The 27,527-nt window shown below is 38.1% G+C and overlaps 1 protein-coding gene across 4 annotated transcripts in view; it reads left to right on the top strand.

Moving 5' to 3' along the window:
- Positions 1–16,327, top strand: part of RAB8B (RAB8B, member RAS oncogene family) — a 30,520-nt gene extending 14,193 nt beyond the window's left edge. The window contains exons 2-10 of one of the 4 annotated variants that reach the window (XM_054836610.1): positions 957–1,017; positions 2,199–2,259; positions 4,132–4,209; positions 5,288–5,377; positions 6,167–6,232; positions 8,952–9,002; positions 9,529–9,553; positions 12,001–12,073; positions 16,135–16,327. In XM_054836610.1, coding sequence (XP_054692585.1) covers positions 957–1,017; positions 2,199–2,259; positions 4,132–4,209; positions 5,288–5,377; positions 6,167–6,232; positions 8,952–9,002; positions 9,529–9,553; positions 12,001–12,050 — 482 coding nt within the window. In that variant the 3' untranslated portion in view covers positions 12,051–12,073; positions 16,135–16,327. Of the gene's footprint in view, positions 1–956; positions 1,018–2,198; positions 2,260–4,131; positions 4,210–5,287; positions 5,378–6,166; positions 6,233–8,951; positions 9,003–9,528; positions 13,739–16,134 lie in introns of those variants that run through there. The other 3 variants (XM_054836611.1, XM_054836609.1, XM_054836608.1) reach the window with 3 other exon arrangements.
- The last annotated feature ends 11,200 nt before the right edge of the window (positions 16,328–27,527 follow it).

Below are 27,527 nucleotides of genomic sequence, written 5' to 3'. Positions count from 1 at the left end.
TATTTCTGCTCATAATTTGTATTCTAACTAATGGGCTAAACCGTGTTTCCATAGCACATCAAGATTAAGTGGCTGAAACTTGGTATTTTTGGTATATTAAAATATTAATATCACATGTGAGGAGAAAGTCAAATAGTAAATGAATGTCCATATTTAATATTCAAATGCTACTGTAGTATATTAAAAAATCCCGTAGCTTTCTGTTTAAGTGATAGATGAATTCTTAAAGCTAGAAACAGCATTTTCCCAATTAAGATACTCTTGATAATTGTCACTTAAATTACATCTGAGGAAAGAAGAAATTAAATAACAATACCCCCCCAATGTTTTACAAACTATGACTAAATATCAAGTAACTGTTTAAGATTCAGTGAAGAAAAAATGATACCTTTTGGAGCTTCCTCGACAACCTAAATTACTCCTACACTGGTGTTCTTGCAAAAGTCCCATGCATGGTCTACTTCAGCCACCTTTTTATCTCCTGTGATGCTTTACCATTTACTGTGATGTCTGATTAGATTGCATTAAATATCAGTTTTGAAAAGTAACTAAAGGGTCATAGTATGTATTTTTCCTCAGAGCCAGCAGAGGTTCTAGGGAATTGACTTGAACTGCAGCAGCTAGTCAAAAGTTGAGGAAAAATACACGTTCCAACTAGTGACCTTATTGGTGTAAAATGGAAGAATTTTGAGATTAAATCTGTCTCTCATCATCTTGGCTAACTCTAGTAGTGAGTCTGAGTTTGGTCTGTTTTCATTGTTTAGAATAATTTATCCTTGACATGGTGGATGTGGCTGAAGACCTTTGAGCATCCCCAGCACTTCCTAGTGTTTGGAAGAAATGACGGCTTCAGAATAATTCTTTTGCCTAAGTTTGCTCTTAGCAGATTGTCAAAAGGAAACCGAACACTTCCTTTTAATTTATTGTAAAACTTAGAGTATCTCTTTCTCTGGCAGGAATCGACTTTAAGATCAGAACAATAGAATTAGATGGAAAGAAAATCAAGCTACAAATATGGTAAGTATTCCAAAGTAATTTAAGTTTTCAGTGAGTATTGAATTAATCTTTGAGCAGGAATAATTCATAGCTTTCGAGCCTGGATGTACTGGAAGTTTCATACCTCTTACTCATTGACTATCCATAAGGTTTAAGCTTTCTTCTAGCTTGCTCTTGGAGTGGTTCTGCTTCAGTAGCACAGGAAATAGCCTGTTCACATGCGAACGTTACAGCAACTTCCTATTTTATCAAAAGCTGCCCTCTTAAATGCACTTTCAGCTATTCCCTGTGGAAGAGAAGTATTAACTCCATAGCTGTAAACTAGAATATGCGACCTCATCAAATGTAATCTCCTCTGATAGTTTGATACCTAGTTGTACTCAGAGGCACAGGTGAGTGATAATGCTCCCATTCCTTGCATGGTAGGTTAGTAGAGACTGAGCCTCCCGACAGCAGCAGATGAATATTTTTGGAGTGGCATTATTACACATGCCAATCTCTTTAAATGCTCCTAGTGAATGTAGAGCTCTTGCTAATTTCTCAAGTTCTAGAAAAGATAGTTGTGATGCTTGCATGTGAGCCAGAGTTCTTGTGACTAAGGAAGTGAAGCGCCAGAAGCAGTTGGTACAAATTTTCTGTCTGTAATATAAGTCAAAAAGCTGTGTTTTGTCATGCCTTTGGGGTTCAGCTCCCCCTAGGTGTGACTAGTAGCCAAACGCTTTGATCCTCTTGTTCACTCAGAGACATACTGCTTTGAAGTCATCTAGGATAAAATATCAGCACACAAAGGTATAGTGGCTGATTTTAATACCTAACTGTATGTGAAAATGCACTATTATAAAATATTTTACTGCTGCATGTTTTAATTTTTGTTTAATGCAGGACTCAGATGCATCAGAGCTGCCTTTTTTTAATTATTCTAGGGAAGGCTGTGTAGTGCTGAGTTCTATTGCTTGCATGAAAATGTAAATGCTTTGTGCCATATTTATGGTGCTGCTATAACCACAGATGTAAGTAGGATAGCTTGGGAGTGAGGAAGATATTGAGGGCTGAAGAAACTTGTGTAAATGGCTTCTGAATGGTATTTTTTTTCCTTAATGAGTGAGTATTAATTCATTGTTAGTCTGTTTAAAAAGACCTCTCTAAGCACAGAAGAGTGTAAAGATCACCTCCAACAAATACTTGTTTTTACTGAATTCTAGGGATACAGCAGGCCAGGAGAGATTCCGTACAATCACAACAGCTTACTACAGAGGAGCCATGGTGAGTGCTGTAACTTAAAAAAAAAAAAAAAAAAAAATTAGGCACAACTAGTGTAACTGGTTTGCTGTTCTTAAGGTTATATCATATAAGTCTTCAACTGGACAATTGGATAATTGTGGCTTGAGATGCAGGAATAAAGTTTGGTTTGGTTGGGGGTTTTTTTGGTTTGTGTTTTTTAAACCTCCTGGTATGTTGTCTAGTCCTGTTTTTTGTGATGAAACTTCAAGTTTTTAATGCAATCAACCCATTTAAAATCATTCTTTATCTATTTTTCAGACATTTCAAATGATTAATGTTAGAAGTGTATTTCACTGAACTGCTTTTCCTTTAGCCAGTAGAGAATGCAAAATCTGGACTAGAAATACAATCGCATACAAAAGCTACTGTTACTTTTTCCTCCATTAAGAATGACTTGAAGTCAAATAACTGACTTAGACCACAAAGAGTGCAGGCTCCAACTGCTCGTAATGGTTCTTAGTTCTGTGATTTGAGACGCAATATGTTGGGACACTGTTAATTTCAACTTGCTGATTACTAGCTGTGCTGCTACTACATGTTCTTGTTGCTTTATACGAATGGATCCGTTCCATCCATAGACTGGCTGTGGGTCCAATTAACAGCACTATTATGGAACACAGACGGGGAGAAATGGTACAGGTTGTAGCTCTGTGTTAGAGCTTTCTGGTACGTAAAAAAGTTTTGGCGGTGACATGGTCTCCCCACCTCCTAGTCCATGGGCAAGGAATGATTGGAAAGGCAGTAAGGAATGGAGGTGAATCTGGCAATCTGTCCGTAATGGAGCTGTTGTATGGTTTCCCATGCTTTGCTGATCGTTGAGAGCCCGCGCTAGAATATGTACATAACTGTCTGAAAGAGCCAAAGCTTCTGAGAGAGCACCTAGTGTCAGCTTTGTTGTAACTATCTACTGGCCTGTCATGGTTTAACCCCGGCTGCCAAATAAGCCCCACACAGCTGCTCGCTCGCTCGCTCCCCCCACAGTGGGATAGGGGAGAGAAAGAGAGAAAACTCGTGGGTTGAGATAAAGATGGTTTAATAGGTAAAGCAAAAGCCACGCACATGAGCAAAGCCAGGAATTCATTCCCCGCTTCCCATCAGCAGGCAGGTGTTCAGCCACCTCCAGGAAAGCAGGGCTCCATCACACATAACGGTTACTTGGGAAGACAAACGCCATCACTCCAAACATCCCCCTCTTCCTTCTTCTTCCCCCAGCTTTATATGCTGAGCATGACATCATATGGTATGGAATGTCCCTTTGGTCATAGGGATCAGTTGTCCCAGCTGTGTCCCCTCCCAACTCCTTGTGCACCCCCAGCCTACTCACTGATGGGGGTGCTGTGAGGAGCAGAAAAGGCCTTGACTCCATGTAAGCACTGCCCAGCAATAACTCAAACATCCCTGTGTTACCAACACTGTTTTCAGCACAAATCCAAAACACAGCCCCATATTAGCTACTGTGAAGAAAATTAACTCTATCCCAGCCAAAACCAGCATATGCCCCAGCAGATTGGATCTCACAGGTTTGTCATCTTTGACTGCTTAAAGCTGCTGCTTCTAAACTTGCCTTTAACACTAGAGTCCTGGTTGCTGTTGTAGTAGAACTTCTAAACTTGTCCTTACTATAGGCTAATAATTTAAAATAGGTGCTGTGTTTGACCTCTAACAGTGGCAAAAGGTGTTAAATAGTAGTATTTTGGGTACCTTCTTAGTAATGTCATAATGCTTTGAGAAAGGATTATAGGTGCGTAAGTCATATGTTGAGTTTCTTGCAAGTATAATCAAACCAACAGCATAGATCAAAAGTCAGCCAATGGTGCTAGCTCATCTAACCTAGATTTTCTTAATTTTATTTAGGGAATTATGCTGGTGTATGACATCACAAATGAAAAGTCTTTTGACAACATAAAAAACTGGATAAGAAACATAGAGGAGGTAGGTGCTTTGGAAAGTACATCTTACTCGTTCCATCTTAAGATTTTCCTGGGACAAATAATCAAGTAAATATTCACTTACATTATAGTAACCAACATATATGGCCAAGTTAGACTGTGCAGTGAATGCAATAGTGGTTATTAATGGGGAGAATATTATCTCGTTCATCTGGGGATAGAAGGTAGAAAACTTAAGTTTGAAAAGTAAGCATAAAGTGTTTTAAACCACCTCTTACTATATATGACTTCTGTTGTTCTTTTTTGCCTTTGGGTATGTCTAAGGAATGGGAAGGAGCAAGCTCTTAGGGTGTCTACCTTTCACTGAGTTGATGACAGATCTGTCTAATTTCAGTTATTACTGTGTTGTATGTTTGTCCGATTAGAGTTTTTTGACTGTTTCATTTGCTCTTGGGTAAGCTTCCTTCCTGCTAACTTATTGTAAATTATTTAATAGGACATGCTGTCAAGTAGGGACATGTCATTTTGAAGTTAGAGGAGAAACCTTAATTTTAGTGAAGCCATAGCTAGGCAACAGAATCTTAACTGTTCTGTTGTTGTTGTTTTTTTCCTGAAACATAAAATCCATGGGCTTTTCTTTAGTATAGTTCTTTGACTCTTAAGCAAAATTGCTGTATTAGTCACCAATTTGATCCAATAGTCACTGGGCTAGAAAAGTTCTCTTGTTGAAGTGATTATTACTTAAAAAGCCGCTTATTAATAATCTGTTTCAAAATAATGCAAATGTATCACATAATGATACTCCAAACAAATACCTCAGATGTCTGTGTACCATTACATTTCCAGAGTAGCCAAATGCCTGTGCATGTGCGTGTGGTACTGTATTTGATCTGTAATAATACTCAGGCAAATTTAATCTAGGAGGATTTATTCCAACCTATTTTAATATTTAAATATTAAATTGCCTGTTTCAAAAGTCAATCTCTTTCTCCGTAATGCTTTTGCATTAGGTAACTTTTTAAAAATAAAATATTCATTTGTGGATGAGTTTGACACATAAGTAGGTTTCTTTTAAATAGTGATGCACTTTGCTTCTGAGAGATTACTTTTTCTTCTTTCAGCATGCCTCTTCAGATGTAGAAAGAATGATCCTGGGTAACAAATGTGATATGAATGAAAAAAGACAAGTCTCAAAAGAAAAAGGGGAGAAGGTAAGCTTTGTTGACTTGGCTTATTTAGAAGCCTGCTTTTCTAAGGATTTTGGCTGCTGGGTATTTGTTATATCTTTAGGCATATGAGTGACAATGGGCCTGAAACCTGTTGTTTCAGAAACTTTTATATATTCTAGAATGCCAGGCTGGGGTTTTTTATTTTTAAATAGCACTTGACTGTCTTCAGGCTTGAATAAACTTAATGGCACTGTTGTCTTGAGGGGAAGATACTGTGAAGAATGTTGACCTTTGCTATAGTGTGAAGTATTCTAAATCTCAGTATAAAGCTTTGTATATAGTTTGATCATGTTGTACTCAATTGACCATGGAGGTTACTTAGTCTTGTCCTAAATGGTGTTATAAAAGCTTAAGTAATTAGTCGTTTAGCAGAACAAACAAGCAAGCAAGAATACTATGTAATCTATAATGTACACAGCTAAAGTAGTGTAGTTGCTAGTAACACAACTTATGGGACGATTGCATGTAGTTACCTGGTCCATAAATTCATATCAATGAAAAAATCTATCTTGATGTTCTTTTAGGTCCCAAATAAGTCTTTTTGTGAGCAATTAATCTCTGTTGTTTTTGAATTTACATGAGCCTATGGCCTGTTCTAATATTTTGTCTTAATTAAAGTTTTTGCAAGAGAAAAGCAGAAATGAAGTTTGTTTGGGTTTGTTTTTAAAGTTTACTGTAGTATACAGCATCTGTTCTATTATGAACCTATGTGAAACATTACTTTTACAAAGGAACTTCAAAAGCACTGACAAACTTTAACCTCTCTTCCAGTTAGCAATTGATTATGGAATCAAATTTTTGGAGACAAGTGCAAAATCCAGCATAAATGTGGAAGAGGTAAGAGATGAGCGTTATGCTTATGTGTGTTTCTTGAACTACTACTATGGAGGCATGTTTCATGATCTGCTGGGCTTTCTGACCTGATCTGGGACCTGAAGTCCCAAATGTGCTCCTGGATCACCAACCTTGTTGTATATAGAGGATTACTGTAAAATCCAGCATTTCTTGGTTTTCTTGGTAATGTCCGGAATTGTTTTTTAAATGGGTCTTAACAGGGTGGTTTACTATTATTGTAGCAAACAGTTCCCAGCAGGATCTTGTACAAAAAGTTGCTTTAGACTTCTGTGCCTTGCTACTTCAATTGCAAGTGATTTTGGTCAGAGGATAGGTGGTGGTGTGGTTTAACCCAGCAGGCAGCTAAAACCACCACACAGCCGTTCACTCACTCCTCCTCCCAGTGGGATAGGGGAGAGAATTGAAAAGAAAAAAGTAAAACTCATGGGTTGAGATAAAGACAGTTTAATAGGACAGAAAAGGATAATAATAATACAAGAGTATAGAAAACAAGTGATGCATAGCACAGTCGCTCACCACCCGGAACTGATACTTAGGTAGTTCCCGAGCTGCCTGCCTCCTGGCCAGCTCCCCTAACTGAGGATGACATCAGGTGGTACGGAATATCCCTTTGGCCAGTTTGGGTCAGCTGTCCTGGCTGTGTCCCCTCCCAACTTTGTGGGCGCCTCCCACCTTCTCGTTGGCAGGCCGGCGTGAGAAGCTGAAAAGTCCTTGACTGCTTGGCAACAACTAAAAACATCAGTGTGTTATCAACATTATTCTCATCCTTAATCAAAACACAGCACTATACCAGCCGCTAATAAGAAAATTTAACTCTATCCCAGCTGAAACAAGGACAGGTGTAATTTTAGAACAATGCTTTGTGCAGGAAATTGGATTCAAGATTCTTTACTTTCAGAATAACATGCTACTGTGGCAAGGAGCCTTCAGGTTACTAGTAAATATGTGCTATGCAGATGAGACTGAAGATTTGTATGTTAACCTAGAACATCAGCTTAGACTGTCATAAGCTGATGAGCTGATGTTAGAGGAGGAAGACAGCTTATAATACTCTATCTGTAGACTTGCAATCTGTTTTCCTGCAAATAAATTTTGTGCTAAAACCACAAGATCCCTACTTATGAGAGCGTAAGGAAATAGAATCGGAAGGAAGAGTGTCTCAACTCTATCTTACCATGAATCACTCTTGTAATCTCAGGGAGGGCGGGGGAGGATCTTAACTCTACGAAAAGCGTGGACAAGAAAATAGTATGATATCAAAAGGCAGTTAGATTAAGATTCATTCATTCAGATAAGGCATATTTGTTCTTAAGTGTTGTTCCTGTACCTAATAATCTAAAAGTCTTTCCATGTGTATTTATGGGATACCTTGTAAAAAAGTCCTCCAAGCATGTACTTAATTCAGGTCATGCAGCTAACAAATTAACTAGAAACTGAAGAGACTGTTACTTTAAAATAACATGACTGATGCTGTGCCAGCCAAGTGAGTTGTGTTGGGTTTTTTTTCCCTAATGATTACAGGATGATTGTTATACAATATAGCTAGCGTGGATTTATTTGCATTGTGCTGTATCTGGACTAGTGCTTGACCTGATTTTCACAGTGTCATTATGATTCTTCCAGCAGACAATAGAAGTGTGAACATCAGCAACTAATACCAATGGTGGATAGCAATAGTCTCCTAATAAAAAGTACCTACCTTCTTCATTAGTTCCTCCCGATGGTTTACTCGCTCTTTCATGATGTGCCCTGCAATTTCATTTTAACTCCTGTAGGTCATTAAATGTACAAATTAGTTTGTGCTTACTCCAAATGACTTGGCTATCTGATTATTTTTTTTGAAATTGTCCCATGAATAGCGAAGGAAGCATTAAAAAATGTGGCTAGTATAGGTATTCGGCAAGTAACAATTTAGTCTTCATTCCACCAAATCCTTAACTTGTGGGAAATGACACAATTGTGGTATTCTTGTGATCAGAAGTGAATTTATTTATTTGTTGTGATTTATTTGCATTAAATGAGTTTCTGTCTTTTGATATATTCCAAACACAATGAGAGGCGAAATGTGTACAGTTTTTTACATTCTGGAGCTGTCTTTGGGTTGTTGATATCTCCAGATAGCCTAAAATGTTGCTTTTCCATGCTTCTGGAAAATTGCAGAACTTTTCTGCTACAGAAGTTTCTTTGTTCTTTCGTATGCTGAAGTCTGAGATGCTGATTTTTGCCAGACTGAATTTATTTATTTATTTTAAATGAGGGATGTTGGAAGCATAAATAACATTATAGATAGCCCAGGAGCAAAACTTCTGGAGGATAGAAGTGCAAGTTAACGTTAACGTGACTTCCCAGGCATGCCATCCTCAAACCTCTCTGCGGGTTTCTAGTTGTGATTCACAGTACAGTTTGGCGAAAAAAACCCTGTACAAGTATGCAATGGGAAAGCTGTTCACTTGCTTCAAAGGTTGGAGGGATGAAGACTAAAAATAAATATTTTTTTTTAAATTCTAAAGCATGCTTATTGGAGTTTTAAGTAAACAGCTATTGTACATAGTGCCTTGCAACTCAAAGTGCTAGCAGTGACCTACAAAATACTGTACTGTTAATGTGTCTGGCTACTCCAAATCTATCTTAACTTTGATGTGTCTTGTGACTAACTCTTTTTCTTTTTTCTTTTTTTTTTTTAATTTCTGCTCCTCACCAGGCATTTTTCACACTTGCACGGGACATTATGACAAAGCTCAACAGAAAGATGGTTTGTATTTCCAATTTTCATACAAACTAGATACATTGAAATGATTGCTGTAATAATTGGCTGAGTAGTAGCGCTGCCAAAAAACTCCTGGGGCTTATGGTGGATGCTGAATCAAATTTGAGCAAACAGTGCTTTATGATGCATCAGTGTGTAATTGTTCTTTATTTTGCATGAAGACTAACATTGGGCAGCCTGAAACTGATGTGTTCTTTCAAAATGTAACAGCGTGATCCTTGCTTTATTAAACATCAGATTACATAGTAGCTCCTTTGCTAATACCTGAGATCTGGATTGTTGGTTAAATGTTTATTTTTGAAATAGGCAGTTTTATCGAGTGATTAACAGAGTCTGAATATTAGGCAGTTTTCCTGAGTGATAAAGTGTCTGGATTACTGAGGAGCTCAAGTTGCAACAAACCTCTGCTCTGGTTATTAACTTTGCAAGGGAGGGAAGTGGGGAGGGAAACTAGGAAAGCTGGACTTCTTTTTTCTGCATTTTATGATGTTGATACTATTTTCTGTTTCAGAATGACAACAGTTCATCGGGGGCAGGTGGGCCAGTAAAAATAACAGAAAATCGATCTAAGAAGAGCAGCTTCTTCCGATGCACGCTACTTTGATGAACTTCTAATGATAGACTGCAGCACACTTAGAACCTTTTCTGCTTCTTTGAAAGCACAGGGTCACAAAGCCTCAGAAATAATACCACCAAGCTGCTGCTGAGAGCTCCATTGAACGTAGACTGCGATACACAAAATACCAAGTGGATTTTGCTCACTAAGCCTATTGACCTGTCAGGCTCTTCTTTCTCAGATATGGAAGCTATGAAGTGGAGACACAAATGCAAGACTTAACTTGTTTTCCTTTTTTACTTTCTGTTTTACTGCCTGTTGCAAAAGCTGCTATGTTTCTTTTAACTTTGCACATCCATATTGGCCTCTTACTGCCTGTTACAGCACAATCTTACATTTGTATTTGCACAGTTTGACTTGCAAGTAAGATTCTTAACAGATTTGTGCAGGTTTTTCTTTCTCTTTTTAAACAAATTTATTTTCAAGCAGAAGAGCCAGGGGAAAAATAAGTCTCGCTTCCATTATTTTCTATGCTGTATACTTGTGGCCATGACTGCAGTATGGATGTTGACACTCTAGTGATGAGAATTACTGTAACAATTGGCATTTAACAATTTGTATGGGTTTTTGTCTTAGATGCACAAATCTGTTCATGCAGAAGCTATGGCTTCTATTCTGAATGTAGTATGTTGCTTTTCTTTCTTTACCAGACTTAGCAAAGATGTGTTCTGAACTGCCAGCCACTGTCTGATTCACAGATGCACCTTTCAGTTATGTGAATACACACAGTGTCTTTCCTCACTTAACTTCCCTTTGTTAGCTCGAACTGTCTGCACCTTTTTTTGTTTCTGATGAGGAAGTACGCTCTGGAGTCGAAGTCATCATCACAAATTGGCCTCATCACTGTCACTTAAGTGGCTTGTGGAAGCTGAATGCATGAGTTCTGAGTAACCTCTTTGTGGATTCATTTGTTCAGAAATGACTGCTTCTAAAGGTGACTTCCATTTCTACTGTAATTCTAAGGAGAGTTTCTAATGTCTGTAAGCATCGACCCTTGACGACGGAGGTGTCCAAAACTAGCTTCCTGTGCAGTTGATAAAGTTGATGAAGTTCTGGCACTAAGGAAGGGGTCACATTAGGGCTATAATGTACTGTTAGTTACGCAGTTAATGCTGAATGTGTGAAGCCCTCTGTGGTCTGCTCGAGCAGTTATTTTTTCATCAAAAACTAGTACAGTGACCTAGACTGTTAGAAGCAGAGTTGAAACGTAGTTGCCTTTTTTTACTCAACTGAGCATTGTATAACCTAGTCTTTGTTCTACTACTTTTCTATCGTCTTCTGAAAAAATTCCTCGATGAGCAATTAAAACAGGTGCTTTAGTTCTGTTGATGTGCCAAACTTGGACCCATTGTAAGCTTTAACTACAAGTTTGTGTCCAGCTTGTTTGTTATTAGGGGATAGGTGTGTTCTGTCATTGTCAAAGTTAACGTCTGACGTGCTTGCTTTTGCTTCACTAAACTGTCTGGAGTTGTAAACAGTGCGTTGGTTGTTACCACAGAGAACTGCTTCATTTTGTGGTGACAGGTACTGAATTTGCCGTCTCTGGGTCTGTTGTAAATATTTTGAAAGTGAACGGGCCAATAGCATTAGATTTAAAGACCTTTGATTTTGAAAGATTTAACATTAGTAGCTGGTTTCATAAAGTTTTAAGTGTTTACCAACTTGTCCCCTCATGTAGTTTAATAGAAATAGTTATTGTAACTAGATAGTGGTGAATCTCATAAACTGCTGTTGCTGCACTAGAACAGAAAAATCTTCGTGGCAATGAGGTTTAGTGAAAAAACAAAGCAACCCTAACTGCTCTGTTGTCTACCCTTGATATTTTTCTTGGACAGGCTAAAGCAGTTATGTATTCTGTATGGTTTAAAAAAGTGCTTCTGTACAGAAAGTGTTGTGACACCAATTATAAATGTTGTTTATTTTTAGTAATTTACCTCTGACTTATTTGGTGTCGTAATACTTTGATTTTTATCTCAGGGGTTGTCTGCAAACCAAAACTGACATGTTCTGTGTTTGGCACCGTTTACAGAATGCTCTGTATTGTTTTTCCTGTCTTTGCTGTGTGGCTGTGTGGTTAAATGTTCATTCAATATTAGTCTCCATGAACTTCCCTTTGAAAGAGCCTGTAAGTAGTAGAGTCTATGAAGTGCTTCTTGAAGCAGCAGCGAATTGGGGTATCTGCTCTGTATGGGGACGGGGGGGAGGGGGAGAAAAAATACTTGCTATTTTCTTACACTTAGCTGTGCTAAACTGTACATAAATGTGAGGTAAGACCATAGGAAATTCACTTTATGCATGATAAAATAATGCAGTAAATATTTCACTTTGCTTAATGTTCATGTAAAGTTCATCTTTTTCTATTTGTAGAAGAATTTAATGCAATTTTGTTGTCCCCTGCTGAAACTGAAGAATTCTAATTTCATGTGGTCTTATGGATAAGGTAAAATGCAGATTTCTCTCTCTTTCTTTGTTGTTTTGCCCCGCCCCCTCTTCTCCAGCAGTATTAAATGGCTGAGTGGCTGCACTTTATCGGTGTGCTAACTTTTGGTCAGTATAGACCTCATTCTGTGTACAGTCTGCCTTGTCAGACATTGAAAAATGTGCTGTATTTTTAGCGTGCAAATCAGCTGTATGTTTTACTGGGAATTTTTTTAGCTATGTTTTCCTTTAGGCGAGCGGATAAAGCTAAATGGTATGTTCTGCCTACGTATCAGGTGCTGGGTACTACAGGCTTTTCTAATATCACTATGATTGTTTTGTGCTGTCTCTGTTGCTACTTTACTCAAAACTATATAATCTAAATTTTGAAGGACTCTTAACTATACCTCAGTCAACTAGTTAGTATTCTAAAGTCCATTAGAATGAAAGTCATACAATTATTATTCATTCAGCAGCAAATGTATTTCTCTTTTGTTCCAGAAATTGCCATTAACCTTTCAGAAAAGGCAGATGTTTTTTGGTGGATTTCGATAAATCAGAAATGCTGCTCGTACTGTTGAGTTTTATGAAATCTTTCCCTCAGCCCCATGTCTGTGCACTATATCTTGGCCAATATTTTTCTAACTGGTTTAAAAAAAAAAAAGAAAAAGCCAGACAAAAACCAAACTGATCTCAGTGCTTTGCAATTTTAGCTTTCAGTCTGTGCTCAGCAAATCATGGACAAGAAGTTTTTGTTGAGGGTATATAGAATACTTGATTTACTTACTGTCTGGAAGTTCTGTTATTGCTAAAGCTTAAACCACTCATGAAACTTAACGCAGCTCACTTCTATTTGGGGGGGATGGTCTCAAAAATGCTTATTTCAGACCTGTAGCTCTCTTTACAAAGTATTTCCCATTGTAAGTACCTTTGCCATACTAGTCTGCTGAAGTCAAGTGAATTAAGTGGATCATTTTCACAAGTGAATAAAGGAGTCTTGAATATACATATCACATAAAAATATTGTGAATGCATAATTATTTGAAAGTACATGAATAGTATGTAAAATGCATAAATGTGTTATTTGTGAAAACGCATCTGTTATTTGGTTATTAATGTAAGTGAAATTTTGCAATGTTAAACTTCTTAAAGATTGGTCTGTAGGTGATAATAGGTCTCTCTTCTCCTCCATTCAGTGAACTGCTTATGCCACTCATTCTTATAAATAAAACTTGTATTTCTTTCTTCCACAAAAGCAGGATTTCCATTGATTTTTCTTGTTTCTAGTGAATTTAAGTATTTTAGTGCATTCCTATGGCCTTACAAACATTTTTGCAAATAAAACTTCAGTTATAGTTATTTTAATGCTATATAGCTACTAAATTCAGAATAAAAAGTATAGTCCTTGAGAAAATGCTTAATTTTGAAATAGAAGTATTCTACTGTGTGTGTTTAAGCACATTTTATCTCTGGTATAAAGGTGTAATGTGAAAAGCTCCTGCAGATGAAAGGAAACTTGTCATGTGGTTAACTTGTAAACCTAATCATTAATTGTGTATTGATGTCTATAGACAAAAAGCCCAAACCCAACCCCTAAAAAACCCTTTACACTCCAATGGTTTTATTATTCCATGTGAACTTTTTTACAACAATGTGTGTCTCAAATAAAGTTACATAATGAAAAGTATTGGGAGCGTTTTGTATGAAATATTCCACATAGTTTTTATACAGTTGGCATTTCCACTCTATTTTTGATACATCTGTTGTGGAAAGCTGTCCAGCTGAGTTGCATCTGTAAAGCTTTGCTTAACTTCAGTGGCAAACCACAAGGGTTTTTGTATGGCTTTGCTTGTTCCTAAGCTTGACTGTTCTTTAGATTTCTCCTGAAATATCCTTTATCCCTGTAGTGATTGCTTAAACCTCAGTATATTACTTCAGTGACCTTCAGCTTTATAAGAAACCATTTTTCCAGACATTTAGTGTCATGAAATACCCTTCTAAAGTAACTTCTGAGCAATGCTAGTAAAGATAATGAGACACAATCTCCAATGTGATAAGAATTTCTCCTCACTTAAGCTGCTAATGTTTTTGTTGTTGTTTTAAATCAGTGTTACGTGAAAGGTATGACTCTTAAGTAACTTGAGGCACAAATGTCATGAATTAATGTAGCAAATATTGTTTGTCCAGCTTCCTTCAACACTGAATATTGAGGGATTTGACAGAAATATTTGTTGGCTATCGTATTAGCAGTAGTTCTTGACTTTCAGATTATTGTGGTTTGGCAGTAACTCACAATTGGTATGAAAATTAGTGAACCTAAAGAAAGAATGGTTTTGTCTAACCAAGACAAAAGCAGATTAATGGTTAAGACATCCAAGCGGGCACCCTAAAGAATAAATGGGAAACACATGGATGACAAGTATCTTCTAAAGTTCATGCTTTTTACATGTTCACCTAATTAGCTGTATTTAGCTGAAAGGATGTATTGTCTCTTTACCTTAAGCAACAGAAAGCTAGTGTTGCGTTTTTGTTATGCCTTATTATTTTCTGGTTTTGCTTTGTTTTGTTTTGTTGTGGTTTTTTTCCAGGCTGCTTCTGCCAGACAAGTTTGCTGCTTTAGGACCAGCTGTTTAAACATTATCTTGCAGATCCCCTTGATCTGAACTGATTCTAGATGATCAGCAGTCAGAAAGAAGTTAGTGGTATGCATCTGCATCCCAGTAACATTTGAAATACATTTGTGTTTTCCATTTGTTAAAAGGAAATAGCAGGCAATACACACACTGCTTTAAAATGGTGATTTGTTACAGTTCCTGGATATATTTTTGGTTGCAGACTAGCAATTACTGTACAAATAGTGCACACTTGTAGACCAAAGGCAAGTTGTGGATACATGTGTAGAATGTATCCAGCTTTTATAATCTGGTAAATTGCCTTTTTGCCAAGTGATTTGTTTTCCAACTTGGTTGACTGGTGGTTCTTTAGAATTCTTGAACTATACCAAAGTCATCAATTAAGATTTCAAAATAATTTTTCTTTAGAAAGATTCTAATCTTCAAGAGATACATAAATGAAGCTTTTCTGTTGTATAATGTTATTCTTGCCATCTAGACAATTAAAGGGCATGGAATGGAATGTAAAACATAAGAATTCTTAGTGCTCTAGGACGGTTTGTAGTTGCTTCAAAAATTTTTTACTGTCCTCAGCAGAGCACATCAGCACTAAGCTTGTGGTGCAAGCAACTGTTACATGAATTCCTCTGAGCACATACTCAGTACATATTGTTCCTTCAATTTGAAAATGAAGTTGTAAGTTTTGAGCAGGATACAGGCATTTTCGTCATTTGAGGAATTGACATGTTTAATGAATTGTGGAAAGCGTGTGTAACTTGAACTTTGCTACTGAATACATTGTACTGACTTCGAAGTGAACAAGAATTCTGGAAACATTCACAGTGTTGAGAATTTCACCCTATTTCATCTTAAATACCTTCCTTGAGTAGATGATTGAGATGAATTAATGAAATTGTGACTTTTTCTGCTTATGTCATCACTCCAAAGGAGTGTCCATGATGCACAGCTATGACTGGTATCCCAAGGCCTTGTGTCAGGCAGCGGTCTCTCAGACTGATGGACTTGTTTCAAAATGGTTTTTGATTTTTTTCAGAGAAATGTTACCATTGTGCTTACTTAACCTTTCTGACTGAGTTGAACACCTTTGCAGAACAGCATAAAGACATGATGCTACTGTGAACATACTTAGGTTGGGACAGAAAATGGCAGGCTCCAGAACTGCTGAGCTGGCACCTTTCTCAGCTGCTTACGTTCCCAATTTGTGACACTTTCAGCACTATTTCATCCACATACATACTGTTGCTGGAATGCTGGCCATGTGCTCATCTCTAAAGAGAAGTGCTGTCTTTCCTGTTTAACTACAAGTGAAGTGCAAATTATTATGTCAATAATGCTTTTTTTTTTTAAAAAAAAAGTTGAGTGTTTGTTTTATTTTCAAGGCTGTTTGCAAATCCTTAGTGTTACTTTACTTTTTCTTTTTTTTTTTTTTTCTTCTTTCTCTCCTTTCCAGGCACCATAGCAGCTAACTAGCTCTGGTATGTATTCTAGATGAAGGATGGAATTTTTCCAAGAAGTCTGAGCATGTTCTGTCCATGAGATTAATGTCTAATGCTGCTGCAGTCTGCTTCTGAGCTTCCTCGCCTAAAATGCAATGACTTTGTAAAACGCACATTTATGCTCTGAATTAATAAAGCACAGGAAAAAGGCAACCACGTGTGTCTTAAATAGTGTTTGTATGTGATTTTCCAGAATAGCACTGGTAAGTGTACTTGAAGTAACTCCCTATTGCAGTTTGTGGGGGTGGGCAATCCTTCAGGAGTAGTGTTCAATTAATTAACTGTTATTTGAGTGCCATGTCCAGTTTAGCACATACTGCTGCATTACTCTGCAGCTCTTTTACCTGTTTCAAGGGAGGGGAGGAGAAAACCCAGGGAAGCACAAGGTAGAACTGAAGCTGTTTCCCCTCCGTGTCTCCCCGCGTAGGTGCGGCGAGACCCCCACTTCCCGCCCAGCGCCGCCTAAGGGGAGCGGCCGCGACCTGCGGAGCCTCGGGATGTCTGCGCCATCCTCCTCACAGCCCGGGCTGTGGGGATACCGGCAGAGGAGGCCTTCAGGAGCGGAGGGGAGAGAACGTCGTAGAGTGCGGAGGCCAAGCGTCACAGCCCTGGCAGCGCGGGCGGAGATGTTATCGCACGTCCGTCTTTCTGGCACAAAAGCCGGTGGTTTCCGTGCACGCAGACGGTGCCGGGATCCGACCTTCCAGCAAAGCGGGGTCGGGCATCGAACACCTCACGGCGCTGCGGGGGGAGGGACGGCGCTGGGCACCCTTCCCGCGCCCGAGCTGTCGGCAGCTGCCCTTGGCCTCCGCGGCTGCGGAGGTCCGGGCCGGCGCCCCGGTGTGAGGGGCCGTCTTCCCTTCCCCGGGAACGGCCTCGTCGCCCTCGGGCTCTGCGCCGCCTCACTTCTCGCCGGGTGGGCGCGGCGGCAGGGGGCGCCCTCGGAGGCAGCAGGCCCCCACTGCCGGCCGCGTGAGAAGTGAGGAGGCCGCCGGGCCTCGACCCGACCGGGCTTGAGCTCCGCTCCCCTCAACCAGGGCCCCCGCGGCCCCACGGGCAGCCGGCGCCGTGCCGCGGTCTCGGTCTCGCCCAGCCGGGCCCTCCCTGCGGGTAGGGCGCTGTTCTGAGATGGCGGTGGCAGGTCACCCCCGCCCCAGTCTCTCTCCTCAGGCGTTTCTGTGGGGCGGCCCCCTCGGGGTACCCCACGTCCGCCGGCCGCCTCGGGTGGCTCCGAGCACATCTGCCCCCGAAAAACAGCCCTCGCGTGGTCCTGGAGCACGACTCCCCACAGGGATCCTCGGCAGCTGTGCCCCTTGGCCATAAAGCGCTGAGGATGCCAGGTACAGGCTGTGCCGTGTGGACACCTCGCTACTGTGCTGTAGTGCTTGGGGGTAAAAAAACAGATCTCTGTGTGGCGGTGACTGAGGCTGAGTTTCTCCTGGGGCATTCACGAGGAAGCTCCCAATGCTGCATTACGGTATTGGTAACTGTATAACACTGGGTGTAGGGGTACACAAACTCTCTTGCTCCAGTTGCCCCAGAGGGCTGGCGTGCCCTGCAGAGGTGCCCAGGGCGTCCCACCTGGGGAAGGCCTGGCCTCAAGTCCCCACTGCACGCAGCCCCGTGCTCACCAGCTTGGGCCTGTTCCAGCTCCCATATTTAGAGAAGCCCTCTTCTCATATGCGCTTTTTAATTCATTTCCAGTCACTGTTGTTTCATTTTCAGTGCTTAGCAGGTATTCCTGAGAACGGGACTATGATAGGAAACAGACTTTACCCAAAGTGTTTTTAGAAGCTGGTCCTGCTTTTCTGTATTTTCTCACACAGTGTAATTAGGCTAGTCCTTCCTCTTTCAGTAGTAGTTTGCATAAGTGGATAGAGTTATTTAACTTTTTTAACCACCCTGTCCACATCAGAGATGAAAATGCTAGTTTAATTTTTCTTAAAATTAAAAAATAGGTTTTTATCATGGGAAATGCAATCTTCTTTAGAATGTATTTCTTTTGTGGTATTTACTCTGCAACTCTCTAACCAATTTATTTGCCTCACAGAGATCCTCATTAGAAATTTCAGATGCTAGGGGAAAATGCAATATGAATAACAGTTCTTTGGGTTTTTTCCCCACTTCTGATTCAAGGGCATTCATCTGGCTGGACTCCCTGCTGCTTTCTTCCCTTGCGTGTTTTGTTGCTGTGCAAATTGGTGATAGCCATTAAGCATCAGTATGGAAAAATGTGCTCATCTTTGGAGTGGTGTTTTTTGTTCTGCTTCAGGAACTATTCCAATTTACCTACGGCAGACTTTTGAAGTAAGTCATGTGATATTTCCCATTCACTGGAGATTCCTGAAGTGTGGAATCATATTGGACAAATAGCTAATAGTATTCAATATCAGCAGTTCTCTTGTGGCAACATACTTTCTCAGTAGTTAGGTTTAATAATCGAAAATAAAATGATTGCAGCCTAAAAGCAAATAATAAAACTTAGGAAATTTACTCTTTTAATTTGAGTCTGTGATGCAAACTGTAGATTAAACACAGCTTATAGCATTAACCCTATTAATTAGTCCTTGAACTTTCTTCTATAGTAAGGCCACTTCTTGGAAAGAAAGAGAATTTAAAACAAAGTAGTTTGTATTTCATTTATCACGGCTCTTCATTAGTAGTTACAACAAACTCCCTTTCAACCATATATTTGAAAGTTTTCATGAGTTATTGTTATCACTGCCTGCCAGTTTTCTTTAGCTTATGACACTGTAGCGCTTTCTGTAAAGATCAAAATGATTAAACAATAATAAACTTTCCAAAGTGCATTTTGCTTAAGGATATAGAATGAAATGTTTAATTTGACCTTTAAAATTGTTTTTTCCCTTTATTTAATTTCCATCTAAACAACAACACAAAATTAATGGAGTCAGGTAAGATTTCTGAGAAGTGGGTTGCAGTCTCATATCGTACCCTTGAATATCATGATATGTCGTGTTGTGACTGCTATATAAAATGTCTGATGAGTGACTATGGTTGAGTGCAAAAGCAACAACTTGCTTCAGTGACCTGGAATTGGACGCATAGCATTCTGTGATATTTACCTTACCCTATAATTACCATTTTATGACGGAAATGTAATCTTTAATAACTCAAACAATAAATGTCCTTTATGGGTATCTTCTTATAATTCAGGTAGTGTGTGCAAAACAATAATGAGGTTGGTTTTGCCAGTTATCTTTCAAGAGATTGATTTCTGATGTAAAACCAAGAGAAAAAGATTTTATTTTTAGTTTTAGTTTTGAAATAACAAATGAAAACTTTGATGTGTGTTTCAAAAATCTTTCCAAAATCTTCTTGCTTTGGGGAAAGGTGGCCAACACTGATTTTGATCAGTGTATATTTCTCCATAGCAATGAATTAGATACCTGATTCTGCTGGACTTTTGACAGCTTTTTGACAGACACACGTGCATGTCTTGTGTGGAGACATGATTGTGTCTATAGCATGCAAAGAAGTATGAAGTCAGTCAGAGTGCTCTTAAACATTTCCTGTGTGACCAAGATGAAGACTGTTTTATGATAACTATGCCAATTATTAGATTACATTAATAATCACAGATTCAGCTATAGAGGTGGCTGAGATGGTCGACACCTCTGTATGTTTACCATGTTTGCGTGTTTACCATAGAATATTATAAATGATACCATCTGTTAAAAAAATTGCTCTGTGCTTCTGATTTTCAGTTGGTCTCCAAAGACACCCCCATACCCTGATAATATACTACCACACTCGCTAGTTTCACTAATTCAAGATCTAAAGGTTCATGACCTCTTTATTTTTAAAAGAGATGCCAGATGCTTAAGTGCCTCTTGAAAGACTCCATGGCAAGTCCGTCATTCTCGATCTAGAGCAACAATGAGTTCAGCCTCCCCTGCAGAGGTTCACCTGCATCAAAAGCGATTAGAGGTTTAGAATGCAAGCAAGTTTTCCTATGAAATTTTCTGCTGCTTTTATTGTAAGACATGCAGGGTCCTAAAATATTTAAATGTTAGTGAAGTCCCTTATTACTAGGCTTTAAGTGGCAGAAGTTATCTTTTTTCCTTTTCATTTTAGGGAGCAGTTTAATGTATCTTTTTTTAATTATGTAACTAATTCAGTGGGTGAACATTAACATATCAAAAGTTTAGTGCAACCAACTTAAAGGCAAAGTACAATAACACCTAGTCCTAAAAAGGCATATTTGTTCATGTATTCTCTTTGAATTATTTGTGTGCCTTTTCCTTCTGGGTATTCATACAAAATTTTAGAATCAGAAGATACTCTAACCTGTCTTTTCCTTATTATACTGTTTTTTATGACCAGAAGCATTTGCTGTTTTAATCCCATGATTGTGTCTGTAACTGACATCATCATCATTTCAAATGGGAGTCTGTGGACTTCCACTATGTTTCATCATGTCTCCATGATGGTTAAAACAAATGACAATTAATTTTTATAAATAATATCCCCACATATTTGCAAATAAAGTCTTTAAAAAAAAATCACATTCTGAAAATCACTTTTTGTAAAAAGTTAAAGTAAGCTCTGCAGGTGTTCTCAAAAGACTGATTACAAGAGTCCCATTTTTACTGTGTGTCAGCTGAAAACCATTCTTGCAGGCAGAAATTTCAGCTTGAACTGAAATCAGTTTTGAAAGAGGAAGGACAGTCTGTTCAAATACATGTTTCTGTGCTCTGCTAAAGCTAAAATAGGTTATCTGTGTGGTGAAGTGGTTCATAGAAGTAGAGAAATAATTTGATCTGGGCCAGCTGCATACGTTGAAGTTAGTGGAGAAAATTTTTTGACCCATTGCTTGTTCTAATCAGAAAGGATTTTATCCGCATGTTCTTGGAATATGGTCCATACCTGTAGTAGCTTGTAGTAACTTGCTCTTCTCTGATTTCCTTGACGAGTTTTTTTTGCTTATTCTTGCTGAAGATTGCAGCAGTATGGAGCAATGCCAGCTCTCCTATCTGTTGCTTTTCTTAATGGCTTTTGACCCTGTTACAACAAAGCGTTAACCTTATTTATCTTCTTTTTATTAGGAATAGATAGTATTCTTTGCCCTGTCATAGAACTATGGATAAGCAAGAAGCCAGCAGAGCTGCAAATCACTGTAATGTTCTTCACAAAGTATTTTCAGTCTCTCGGTGTGTAAAAAAAGATAATTCTCTGATGCTGTAATTTCAACCTGTCCCACTTCTTAGAGCGGTATACCCTAAAAGTTTAGAGTGGTGGGTTTTGGTGGGTTTATTTTGAGTTGCTAGAGACTTAACTTTTCTGGCAAAGCAAGAAACTGTTCTTTGTATTTATTAAGTACACACAGAAAGCAAAGAACAAAAGAGTGTTTCAGTTTTGACATTGGTGAAAAATGTCTGATCAGTATAGAATCTCCACTGCACAACCTCCCTCACTTTCACTTTTTGTATAGCAATTCCTAAAGGGAAAGCCTCCTTGATAGTCCTCCAGGGGGCATATGACTTCTTGTTGGGGAAAAATGTGACTCAGTTTTTTTTCAATATATTCCTTTAAGAAAAGCACAGAGGAAAAAATACAAAAAGTAGCAAAATTCTGCTTTTGTCTATAGTTTTCTAGTGGATGAATTCCTAGAAGATTTTATAAGATGTATGCAATCCGTACAGAAGCAGTTAAAGTTTAGTTCTGTAAAAATAGCTCAGAAGTGTTCCATGCTGGCAATATGCTGGAAATGTGAATCAGTGAACACATACATGTAGGATCATGGTGCCTGTGCAAATATGACATGTTGTTATTAATTGAAGAGAAGGGACCACTGCCTTACTTGATTTTATCAGTGAAGAGTTAGATGCATCCAAAGTTACTTCATTTTTATTCAGAAATTGTGACAGCTATATGTGTTATCATTAAGTGATAGAAAACTCCTCAATAAGCTGGTTTTGCCATTGCTTAAAAAGCATTTGGCTTTCCTGGGAAGATATTTGAGTAATTTGAGTATTACATTTATATTGTATGTGCCACCAAAAACATTTTAATATACTAAAGACTATAGGTACCTAGTTTGGTAGAAAAATATTCCTTGAGTAATAACACTTGACTTTCAATTCCTTGTTCCATAGTAAGTGTTCCAGCATTCATGTTTATTTTTGCATTTCCTTTTCCTATTGTTTCCAAACTTGAATGTGTAGTGTTGTGAGGAAGTAAAAGAAGTGACCTTTCCTGACTTGATTTTCTCATCTGTAAGTCACTAGATGGTGCCATTTCACTTCACTGTAATCAGAATCAGGTTAGTTATAGAACAACTTTGTAAGTTTCAGAAAAAGTAGTGAATACGTAAGTTGTCTAAGGCTATGCAGTAAGTGGGTTACGGTTCTAGGTTAGAATGTGGGCAGAGCCTCCGGGACAGTCAAGAAAGACTTTTAATGTAGTCAAATGATCTAAAGCTGGTACCACCAAAACATTTAACTGGTTGTGTGAACTGCTTGGTTCCCCGAGGCTTCCAAGCCACCATCTCCTTGTTACCTACTTGTTTTGTCAAGAGCCAAGCACATAGTAAACACGCGTGTTAAAGAAATGGAGACTTCAGCGTATCCTGGTGCTGGATACTTAGTTGTGCCAGCCTGCACTGTTCTTGGCAGTCGGATACATCCAGTCCAAGTGTTATACAGCCGTGTAAAGGCCATCCAGCTGTCACTGGTGTTTTTTCATGACCTCTGAAAGATGAACGTGGTGGGAAATTTTGTGTGTGTGTTACAAAGTCTTCTGTTTGCTTTTGTTTGGTTTAATTAAAGTACAGGGAATTTGAAATCTGTCTGTAAACATCGACTGGTTGAATGGGCAGTCAAAACGGAAACAAGGTGTCAGATTTTACTTTTCTGAAATGTTCCTGGTTATCTGGCATTTTTGAAATGTAGAGCATATAAATATTGCCTTCTTTTGAAGAGGTCTGTGGGGCAAGTTAAGCTCCAGTTTACATTTTCTAGTGATGAAGAAAAATATTTGTCTTTTTTTAAGTAGAAGGAAAAGCAAGGAAAATAAAATAAAGTGAAAGAGTTAATATAAAGATTTAAACATTCCTTGCAAGGTAATAATAGAAACCTCACAGTGTCTTTTTGAATTTTTATGTCCCAAGCTGTATTTGTGCTTAAAAAAACCACACACCACAATTAAGTCATAAACTGATTTTTCAAAATATATTCAATGTGTAAGAATAACTATTTACAGTTTTATTTTAGAATTTCAGAAAGTTTGATTACTTGGAAATGATAAATTGGAAATAATAAAAAAGCAATGGTTGGCAGTGGTGCTGGTTGTTCTGAGCCACTTGATGATGGCATCAGGTCTTGTGAGTTCAGCAGTCGGTTTCATTTCCTTAAGGTCTTGACAGTGGGAGAAGTGGAAAGTGGGGCAGATTATCAGGCCAGTATAAAATGAGCAGAGGTAAAAACTGATGATTTATTTGTAGTGTGAAAGTTGAGGGGAATATTCCACCCAGCTGTTGTCCAATTCTGTGTATCCAGCTACCCAGCCATGGGATACAATTAATTTTCCGGTGTATCTTTGTGGTTTGCTGTGTTCCTTCAGTTTGGGGTTACTGTGTCTGCTGATCTTGAGCACTGAAATGGAGGAAACTCTGGGACAGACAGCTGCAGCTAACACACTGCATATTACAGGACTCTGGGTTTTTGAAAAGCTCTAATTTCTTTAAAATGACACCTTTTAATTTCACCTCCCCAGCTGTTTGACACCAACCATCTCTTCTCATGTGAAGAAGTCTGGATGTTACTTACTTTCCTGCTACTTGGTTGAACTATCTTTATTTTTATTTTTGCAGACTTTCCTGCATCCTCACTGTGAAAGTAGCATAGCACCATCCTTTATTTACCCTGATCCTCATGTGGAATTAGGCTTTCTTCACTGAAGGTGGCTCCCTTCAAAATCTGAAATGCTGCTTGTTATGCAGGGACAGGGACTTCCTTTTGGCTCATCAGCATCCCAGATAGTGTCTAATATCCTCCCTCTATAATCTCTATACACATTTAGAGCAACTGTTGCCTTCTTGAATTTAGGGGGGAGGAAAAAAATCAATATTTTTTTACTTCATAACTTGGCTTTTGAGAGACAGCTGTTTGAAATGCACGATTGAAACCTCCTCATAGATACCACACATCTGAGAACTTATAGTTCAATTGTAGCTTTCTGCAATAAGACAACAAATGATTCAATATTAAATTTATATGTTTAACTATGGGTAACAGATTTAAAGGTCAGGACTAGATCTTAAATTTAGATGAGAATTAATGTATTCATCTTGCTACAGAATTAATAAAAAGAACATTTTACTTCAACACAGTAAGCTTTGCAATAGCAAAACTACTCCATTTTCTTCCACCATTTTAGCTGAAGTCAAGAAGCCTTTTTTGTATTTTTTACAGCTTCTATATTTAAGATGCTTTTTTCAGAAGTTAAAATTTGCTTTTGTTGGGCATTAACTTTTAGGTGTATATATTAAAAGTAATCCTTTTGGGTTTGTTTTCGTACATTAAATATAATACTTGCAGAACTTATTGTGACTCAATGCTTCCAGAGCAAATTTTGAAATACACTTAGTTGTGCAAGAGATGTAGTATCCCTATACTGTTCACAGTGGAGAAAATGTAAAAATAAGATATTTATCATGATCCTGCTGTACACACCTCTTAGCAGAATGGTCCTGTGACTGGTCAACCAGTTTGGACAAAGTTGACTTCAAACTTTGTTGTATAAGCTATGATGGGATGCCTTGAAGTAAGTTCTCCTTTCTGAAGGAAAAAAAAAAAAAAAACCAAACCAAGAAAACCTGGTAGCTGCTATTTTGATAACCTCTTCCTGAGAGGAGAAATTCTTGACTAAACCAGGAAGTAAGGCAGTCAGTAAAGACCTCTGTGAGAATATTCATATTTGCTTACAGGAAGTGAATACTCTTGAGTTTGCACTTGAGATTATATAGTCACACTATAGGTGCATTGTAACACAAAGAAATGGGTTTCCTTATATCACAAGGAAATGGAAGGAGAGCTCTACACCCCTTGTGGCATCTAACTCTCTCACTTCTTTTCTAGCTTCTGTTATTTAGGCTTCATTTCTGCTATTGGAAGCTCAAAAATGGGTCATTCCATTTAAAAAAGGAATGAATTGTGATTTTTGTAACTTGATTTAATTTATTATGTTAGCATGTTAACTACATCTGTCTTTCTGATCATACTTGGTTTTTCCGGACATCTGAAATTTTGTGTATGTAAGAATGACAAAAAAATGTCCTGGAAAGCATGAAAAAAATGTGATCCTTCAATAGGTTTATTAAATGATAGTGGCTAAAGAGCCCAGAAAACATATGGGTTTAGATTCTTTCAGCTCAGGGACCACTGGCAGTGCAAACCGGTAATACAGTATTAAGGAAAAACAAAAATTCCTATGTGCTTGCATTTTCAAAGGCAGCATGGATTTCATAGGAGAATGTGTTACAAGTGGGAGTAGCAGGAATATGATTGGTGTGAATCCCCCTTCAGTTTGTTCTTTTCCTTAAGAAATAGTTATGAATGAGGCATTTTTTTGCCTAATGTGTAACATGTTTACTTTGCTGGTAATGTGAGACTTTTCCTTAGAGTAAGCATGTAGGACTTGGCTGAAGTTTTTATGCTTCTTTTTACAGATGCCAAGGATGTTGCTTGCAAAAGAGTGATTGATTGATATTTCTAATCAGCTGAGCTGAAGATTAAAATACTAATTAAAATGTTATTCTTCTAGAAGAAATAAGAGAAACTGAAGAAACATAATAAAAATTTACTATCTATTCTTGTCTTTAAACATGTGTATTCAAAGAGTAAGTAATGTTCCCCATAGCACACAAATGCTGCTTTTTAAGTAATTCCAAACATTTCAACAAGATGATCTTTATGTGCTTCTTTATGCGAGATAAAAATGCTGGCAAATGCAGTGTACTTTTGTTAGATTATGCTCTTAAATTTCATGTACACTAAGTATTAATAAGTTACTTCTTTCACTCAAAAGCTTGCTTTTGACATTAAACAATTTTCTTGGGGATGGAAAGGGAAGAATCTAAAACATAAGTATGCATCTGCCATCTTTAAGGGAGAAAACACATACAATAACAATTTATTTATTTAAAATCATAAAGGTGGTGGTGGTGCTACTGAATGTAAAACGGATCTAAGTGTAAAGTTCAGATTGGAATTTCCCCACTAGTGTTTAGCAGCATTCAGACCTGAAGTTATTTTAGGTATAAGCCTGTGCTCAATCACTTCCTGCCTCTATACTGAAGTAAAAGCATTTCAGACCCTCATTTTAGATGTCAGATTCATGGGAATTCTGTATACATATGGGCCTAGGCTGGCTAAACCCTATTCTTCCTGAAGTCAGTGACATTTCACATTGTCTTCAGTGAAAAGAGAGTTAGGTTTGTGCTTCTTGCTTTCAAAAATGCATAATGAGACTCAAGTATGTAGCTTATGAGATTTGAAAAGATAATTTTTATTACTTTCTAATAATTAAATTACTAAATTTAGAGAACTAAATCAGTGAAACCATCTACTGTATAATTGCAGTTGTAGTATCCACTGTAAAATCAATCAAGATTTCACAATTAAATGGCAAGTCTGCTTAAAAGCAGCAACAACTGCATTATCTCCACATCATTCATACACACACTATAAATAAGAGCAGGATAATAAGACAAGATGCTTCTCTAATTCCAATGACAGCCAGAGGCTGACCTCCGTAACAGATTTGTGAGGCTGTGTAATAACTGAAAAAGTGAGTTGTTCCTCTAGCAGTAGTGTTTTTTCAGCACTGAGTTCCTGGGTTTGAAGCCCATTAACAATCCACGTGGCGCTCATTGCATTTACACTTGTCTTTTCCTCTAACGTTTCTGTTACAGAGCCACTGGTGAATGTACTAGCATCATTTGCTGTGATTTTAAGAACTATCCACTGAACAACCTGGTTCTAATTCTGATGTCAAATGCGCATTGCCCTTTATCTTGTTTATATTCACGATGCTAAAGCAAATACCTTGATTTAACAGGGAAGAGTGCTTGTAGCTTGATGAGTGTCTTCAGATTTGAAGACATGGGAATATCTGTGCTAAAAAAACCATAAAATTGGAGTTTAGGATTAACTGTAAAATCAATTAAAAGACCCAAACTCAATAAGCAACAAACACAAAAAGAACATGGTGAGGAATTTAGCTCAGGATTATTCACGGATCATATCTCCCTGGAAAACAAGAGAACAAGGGCTACAGAAAATGTTTGGCTGGTATGTTTTTAGGACACTCTTGAGGCTTATCA

This window comes from Grus americana, chromosome 10 (genome assembly GCF_028858705.1).
Source record: "Grus americana isolate bGruAme1 chromosome 10, bGruAme1.mat, whole genome shotgun sequence".
In the NCBI taxonomy this organism is placed as follows: Eukaryota; Metazoa; Chordata; class Aves; order Gruiformes; family Gruidae; genus Grus; species Grus americana.
This window is presented reverse-complemented; position numbering and strand designations above follow the sequence as displayed.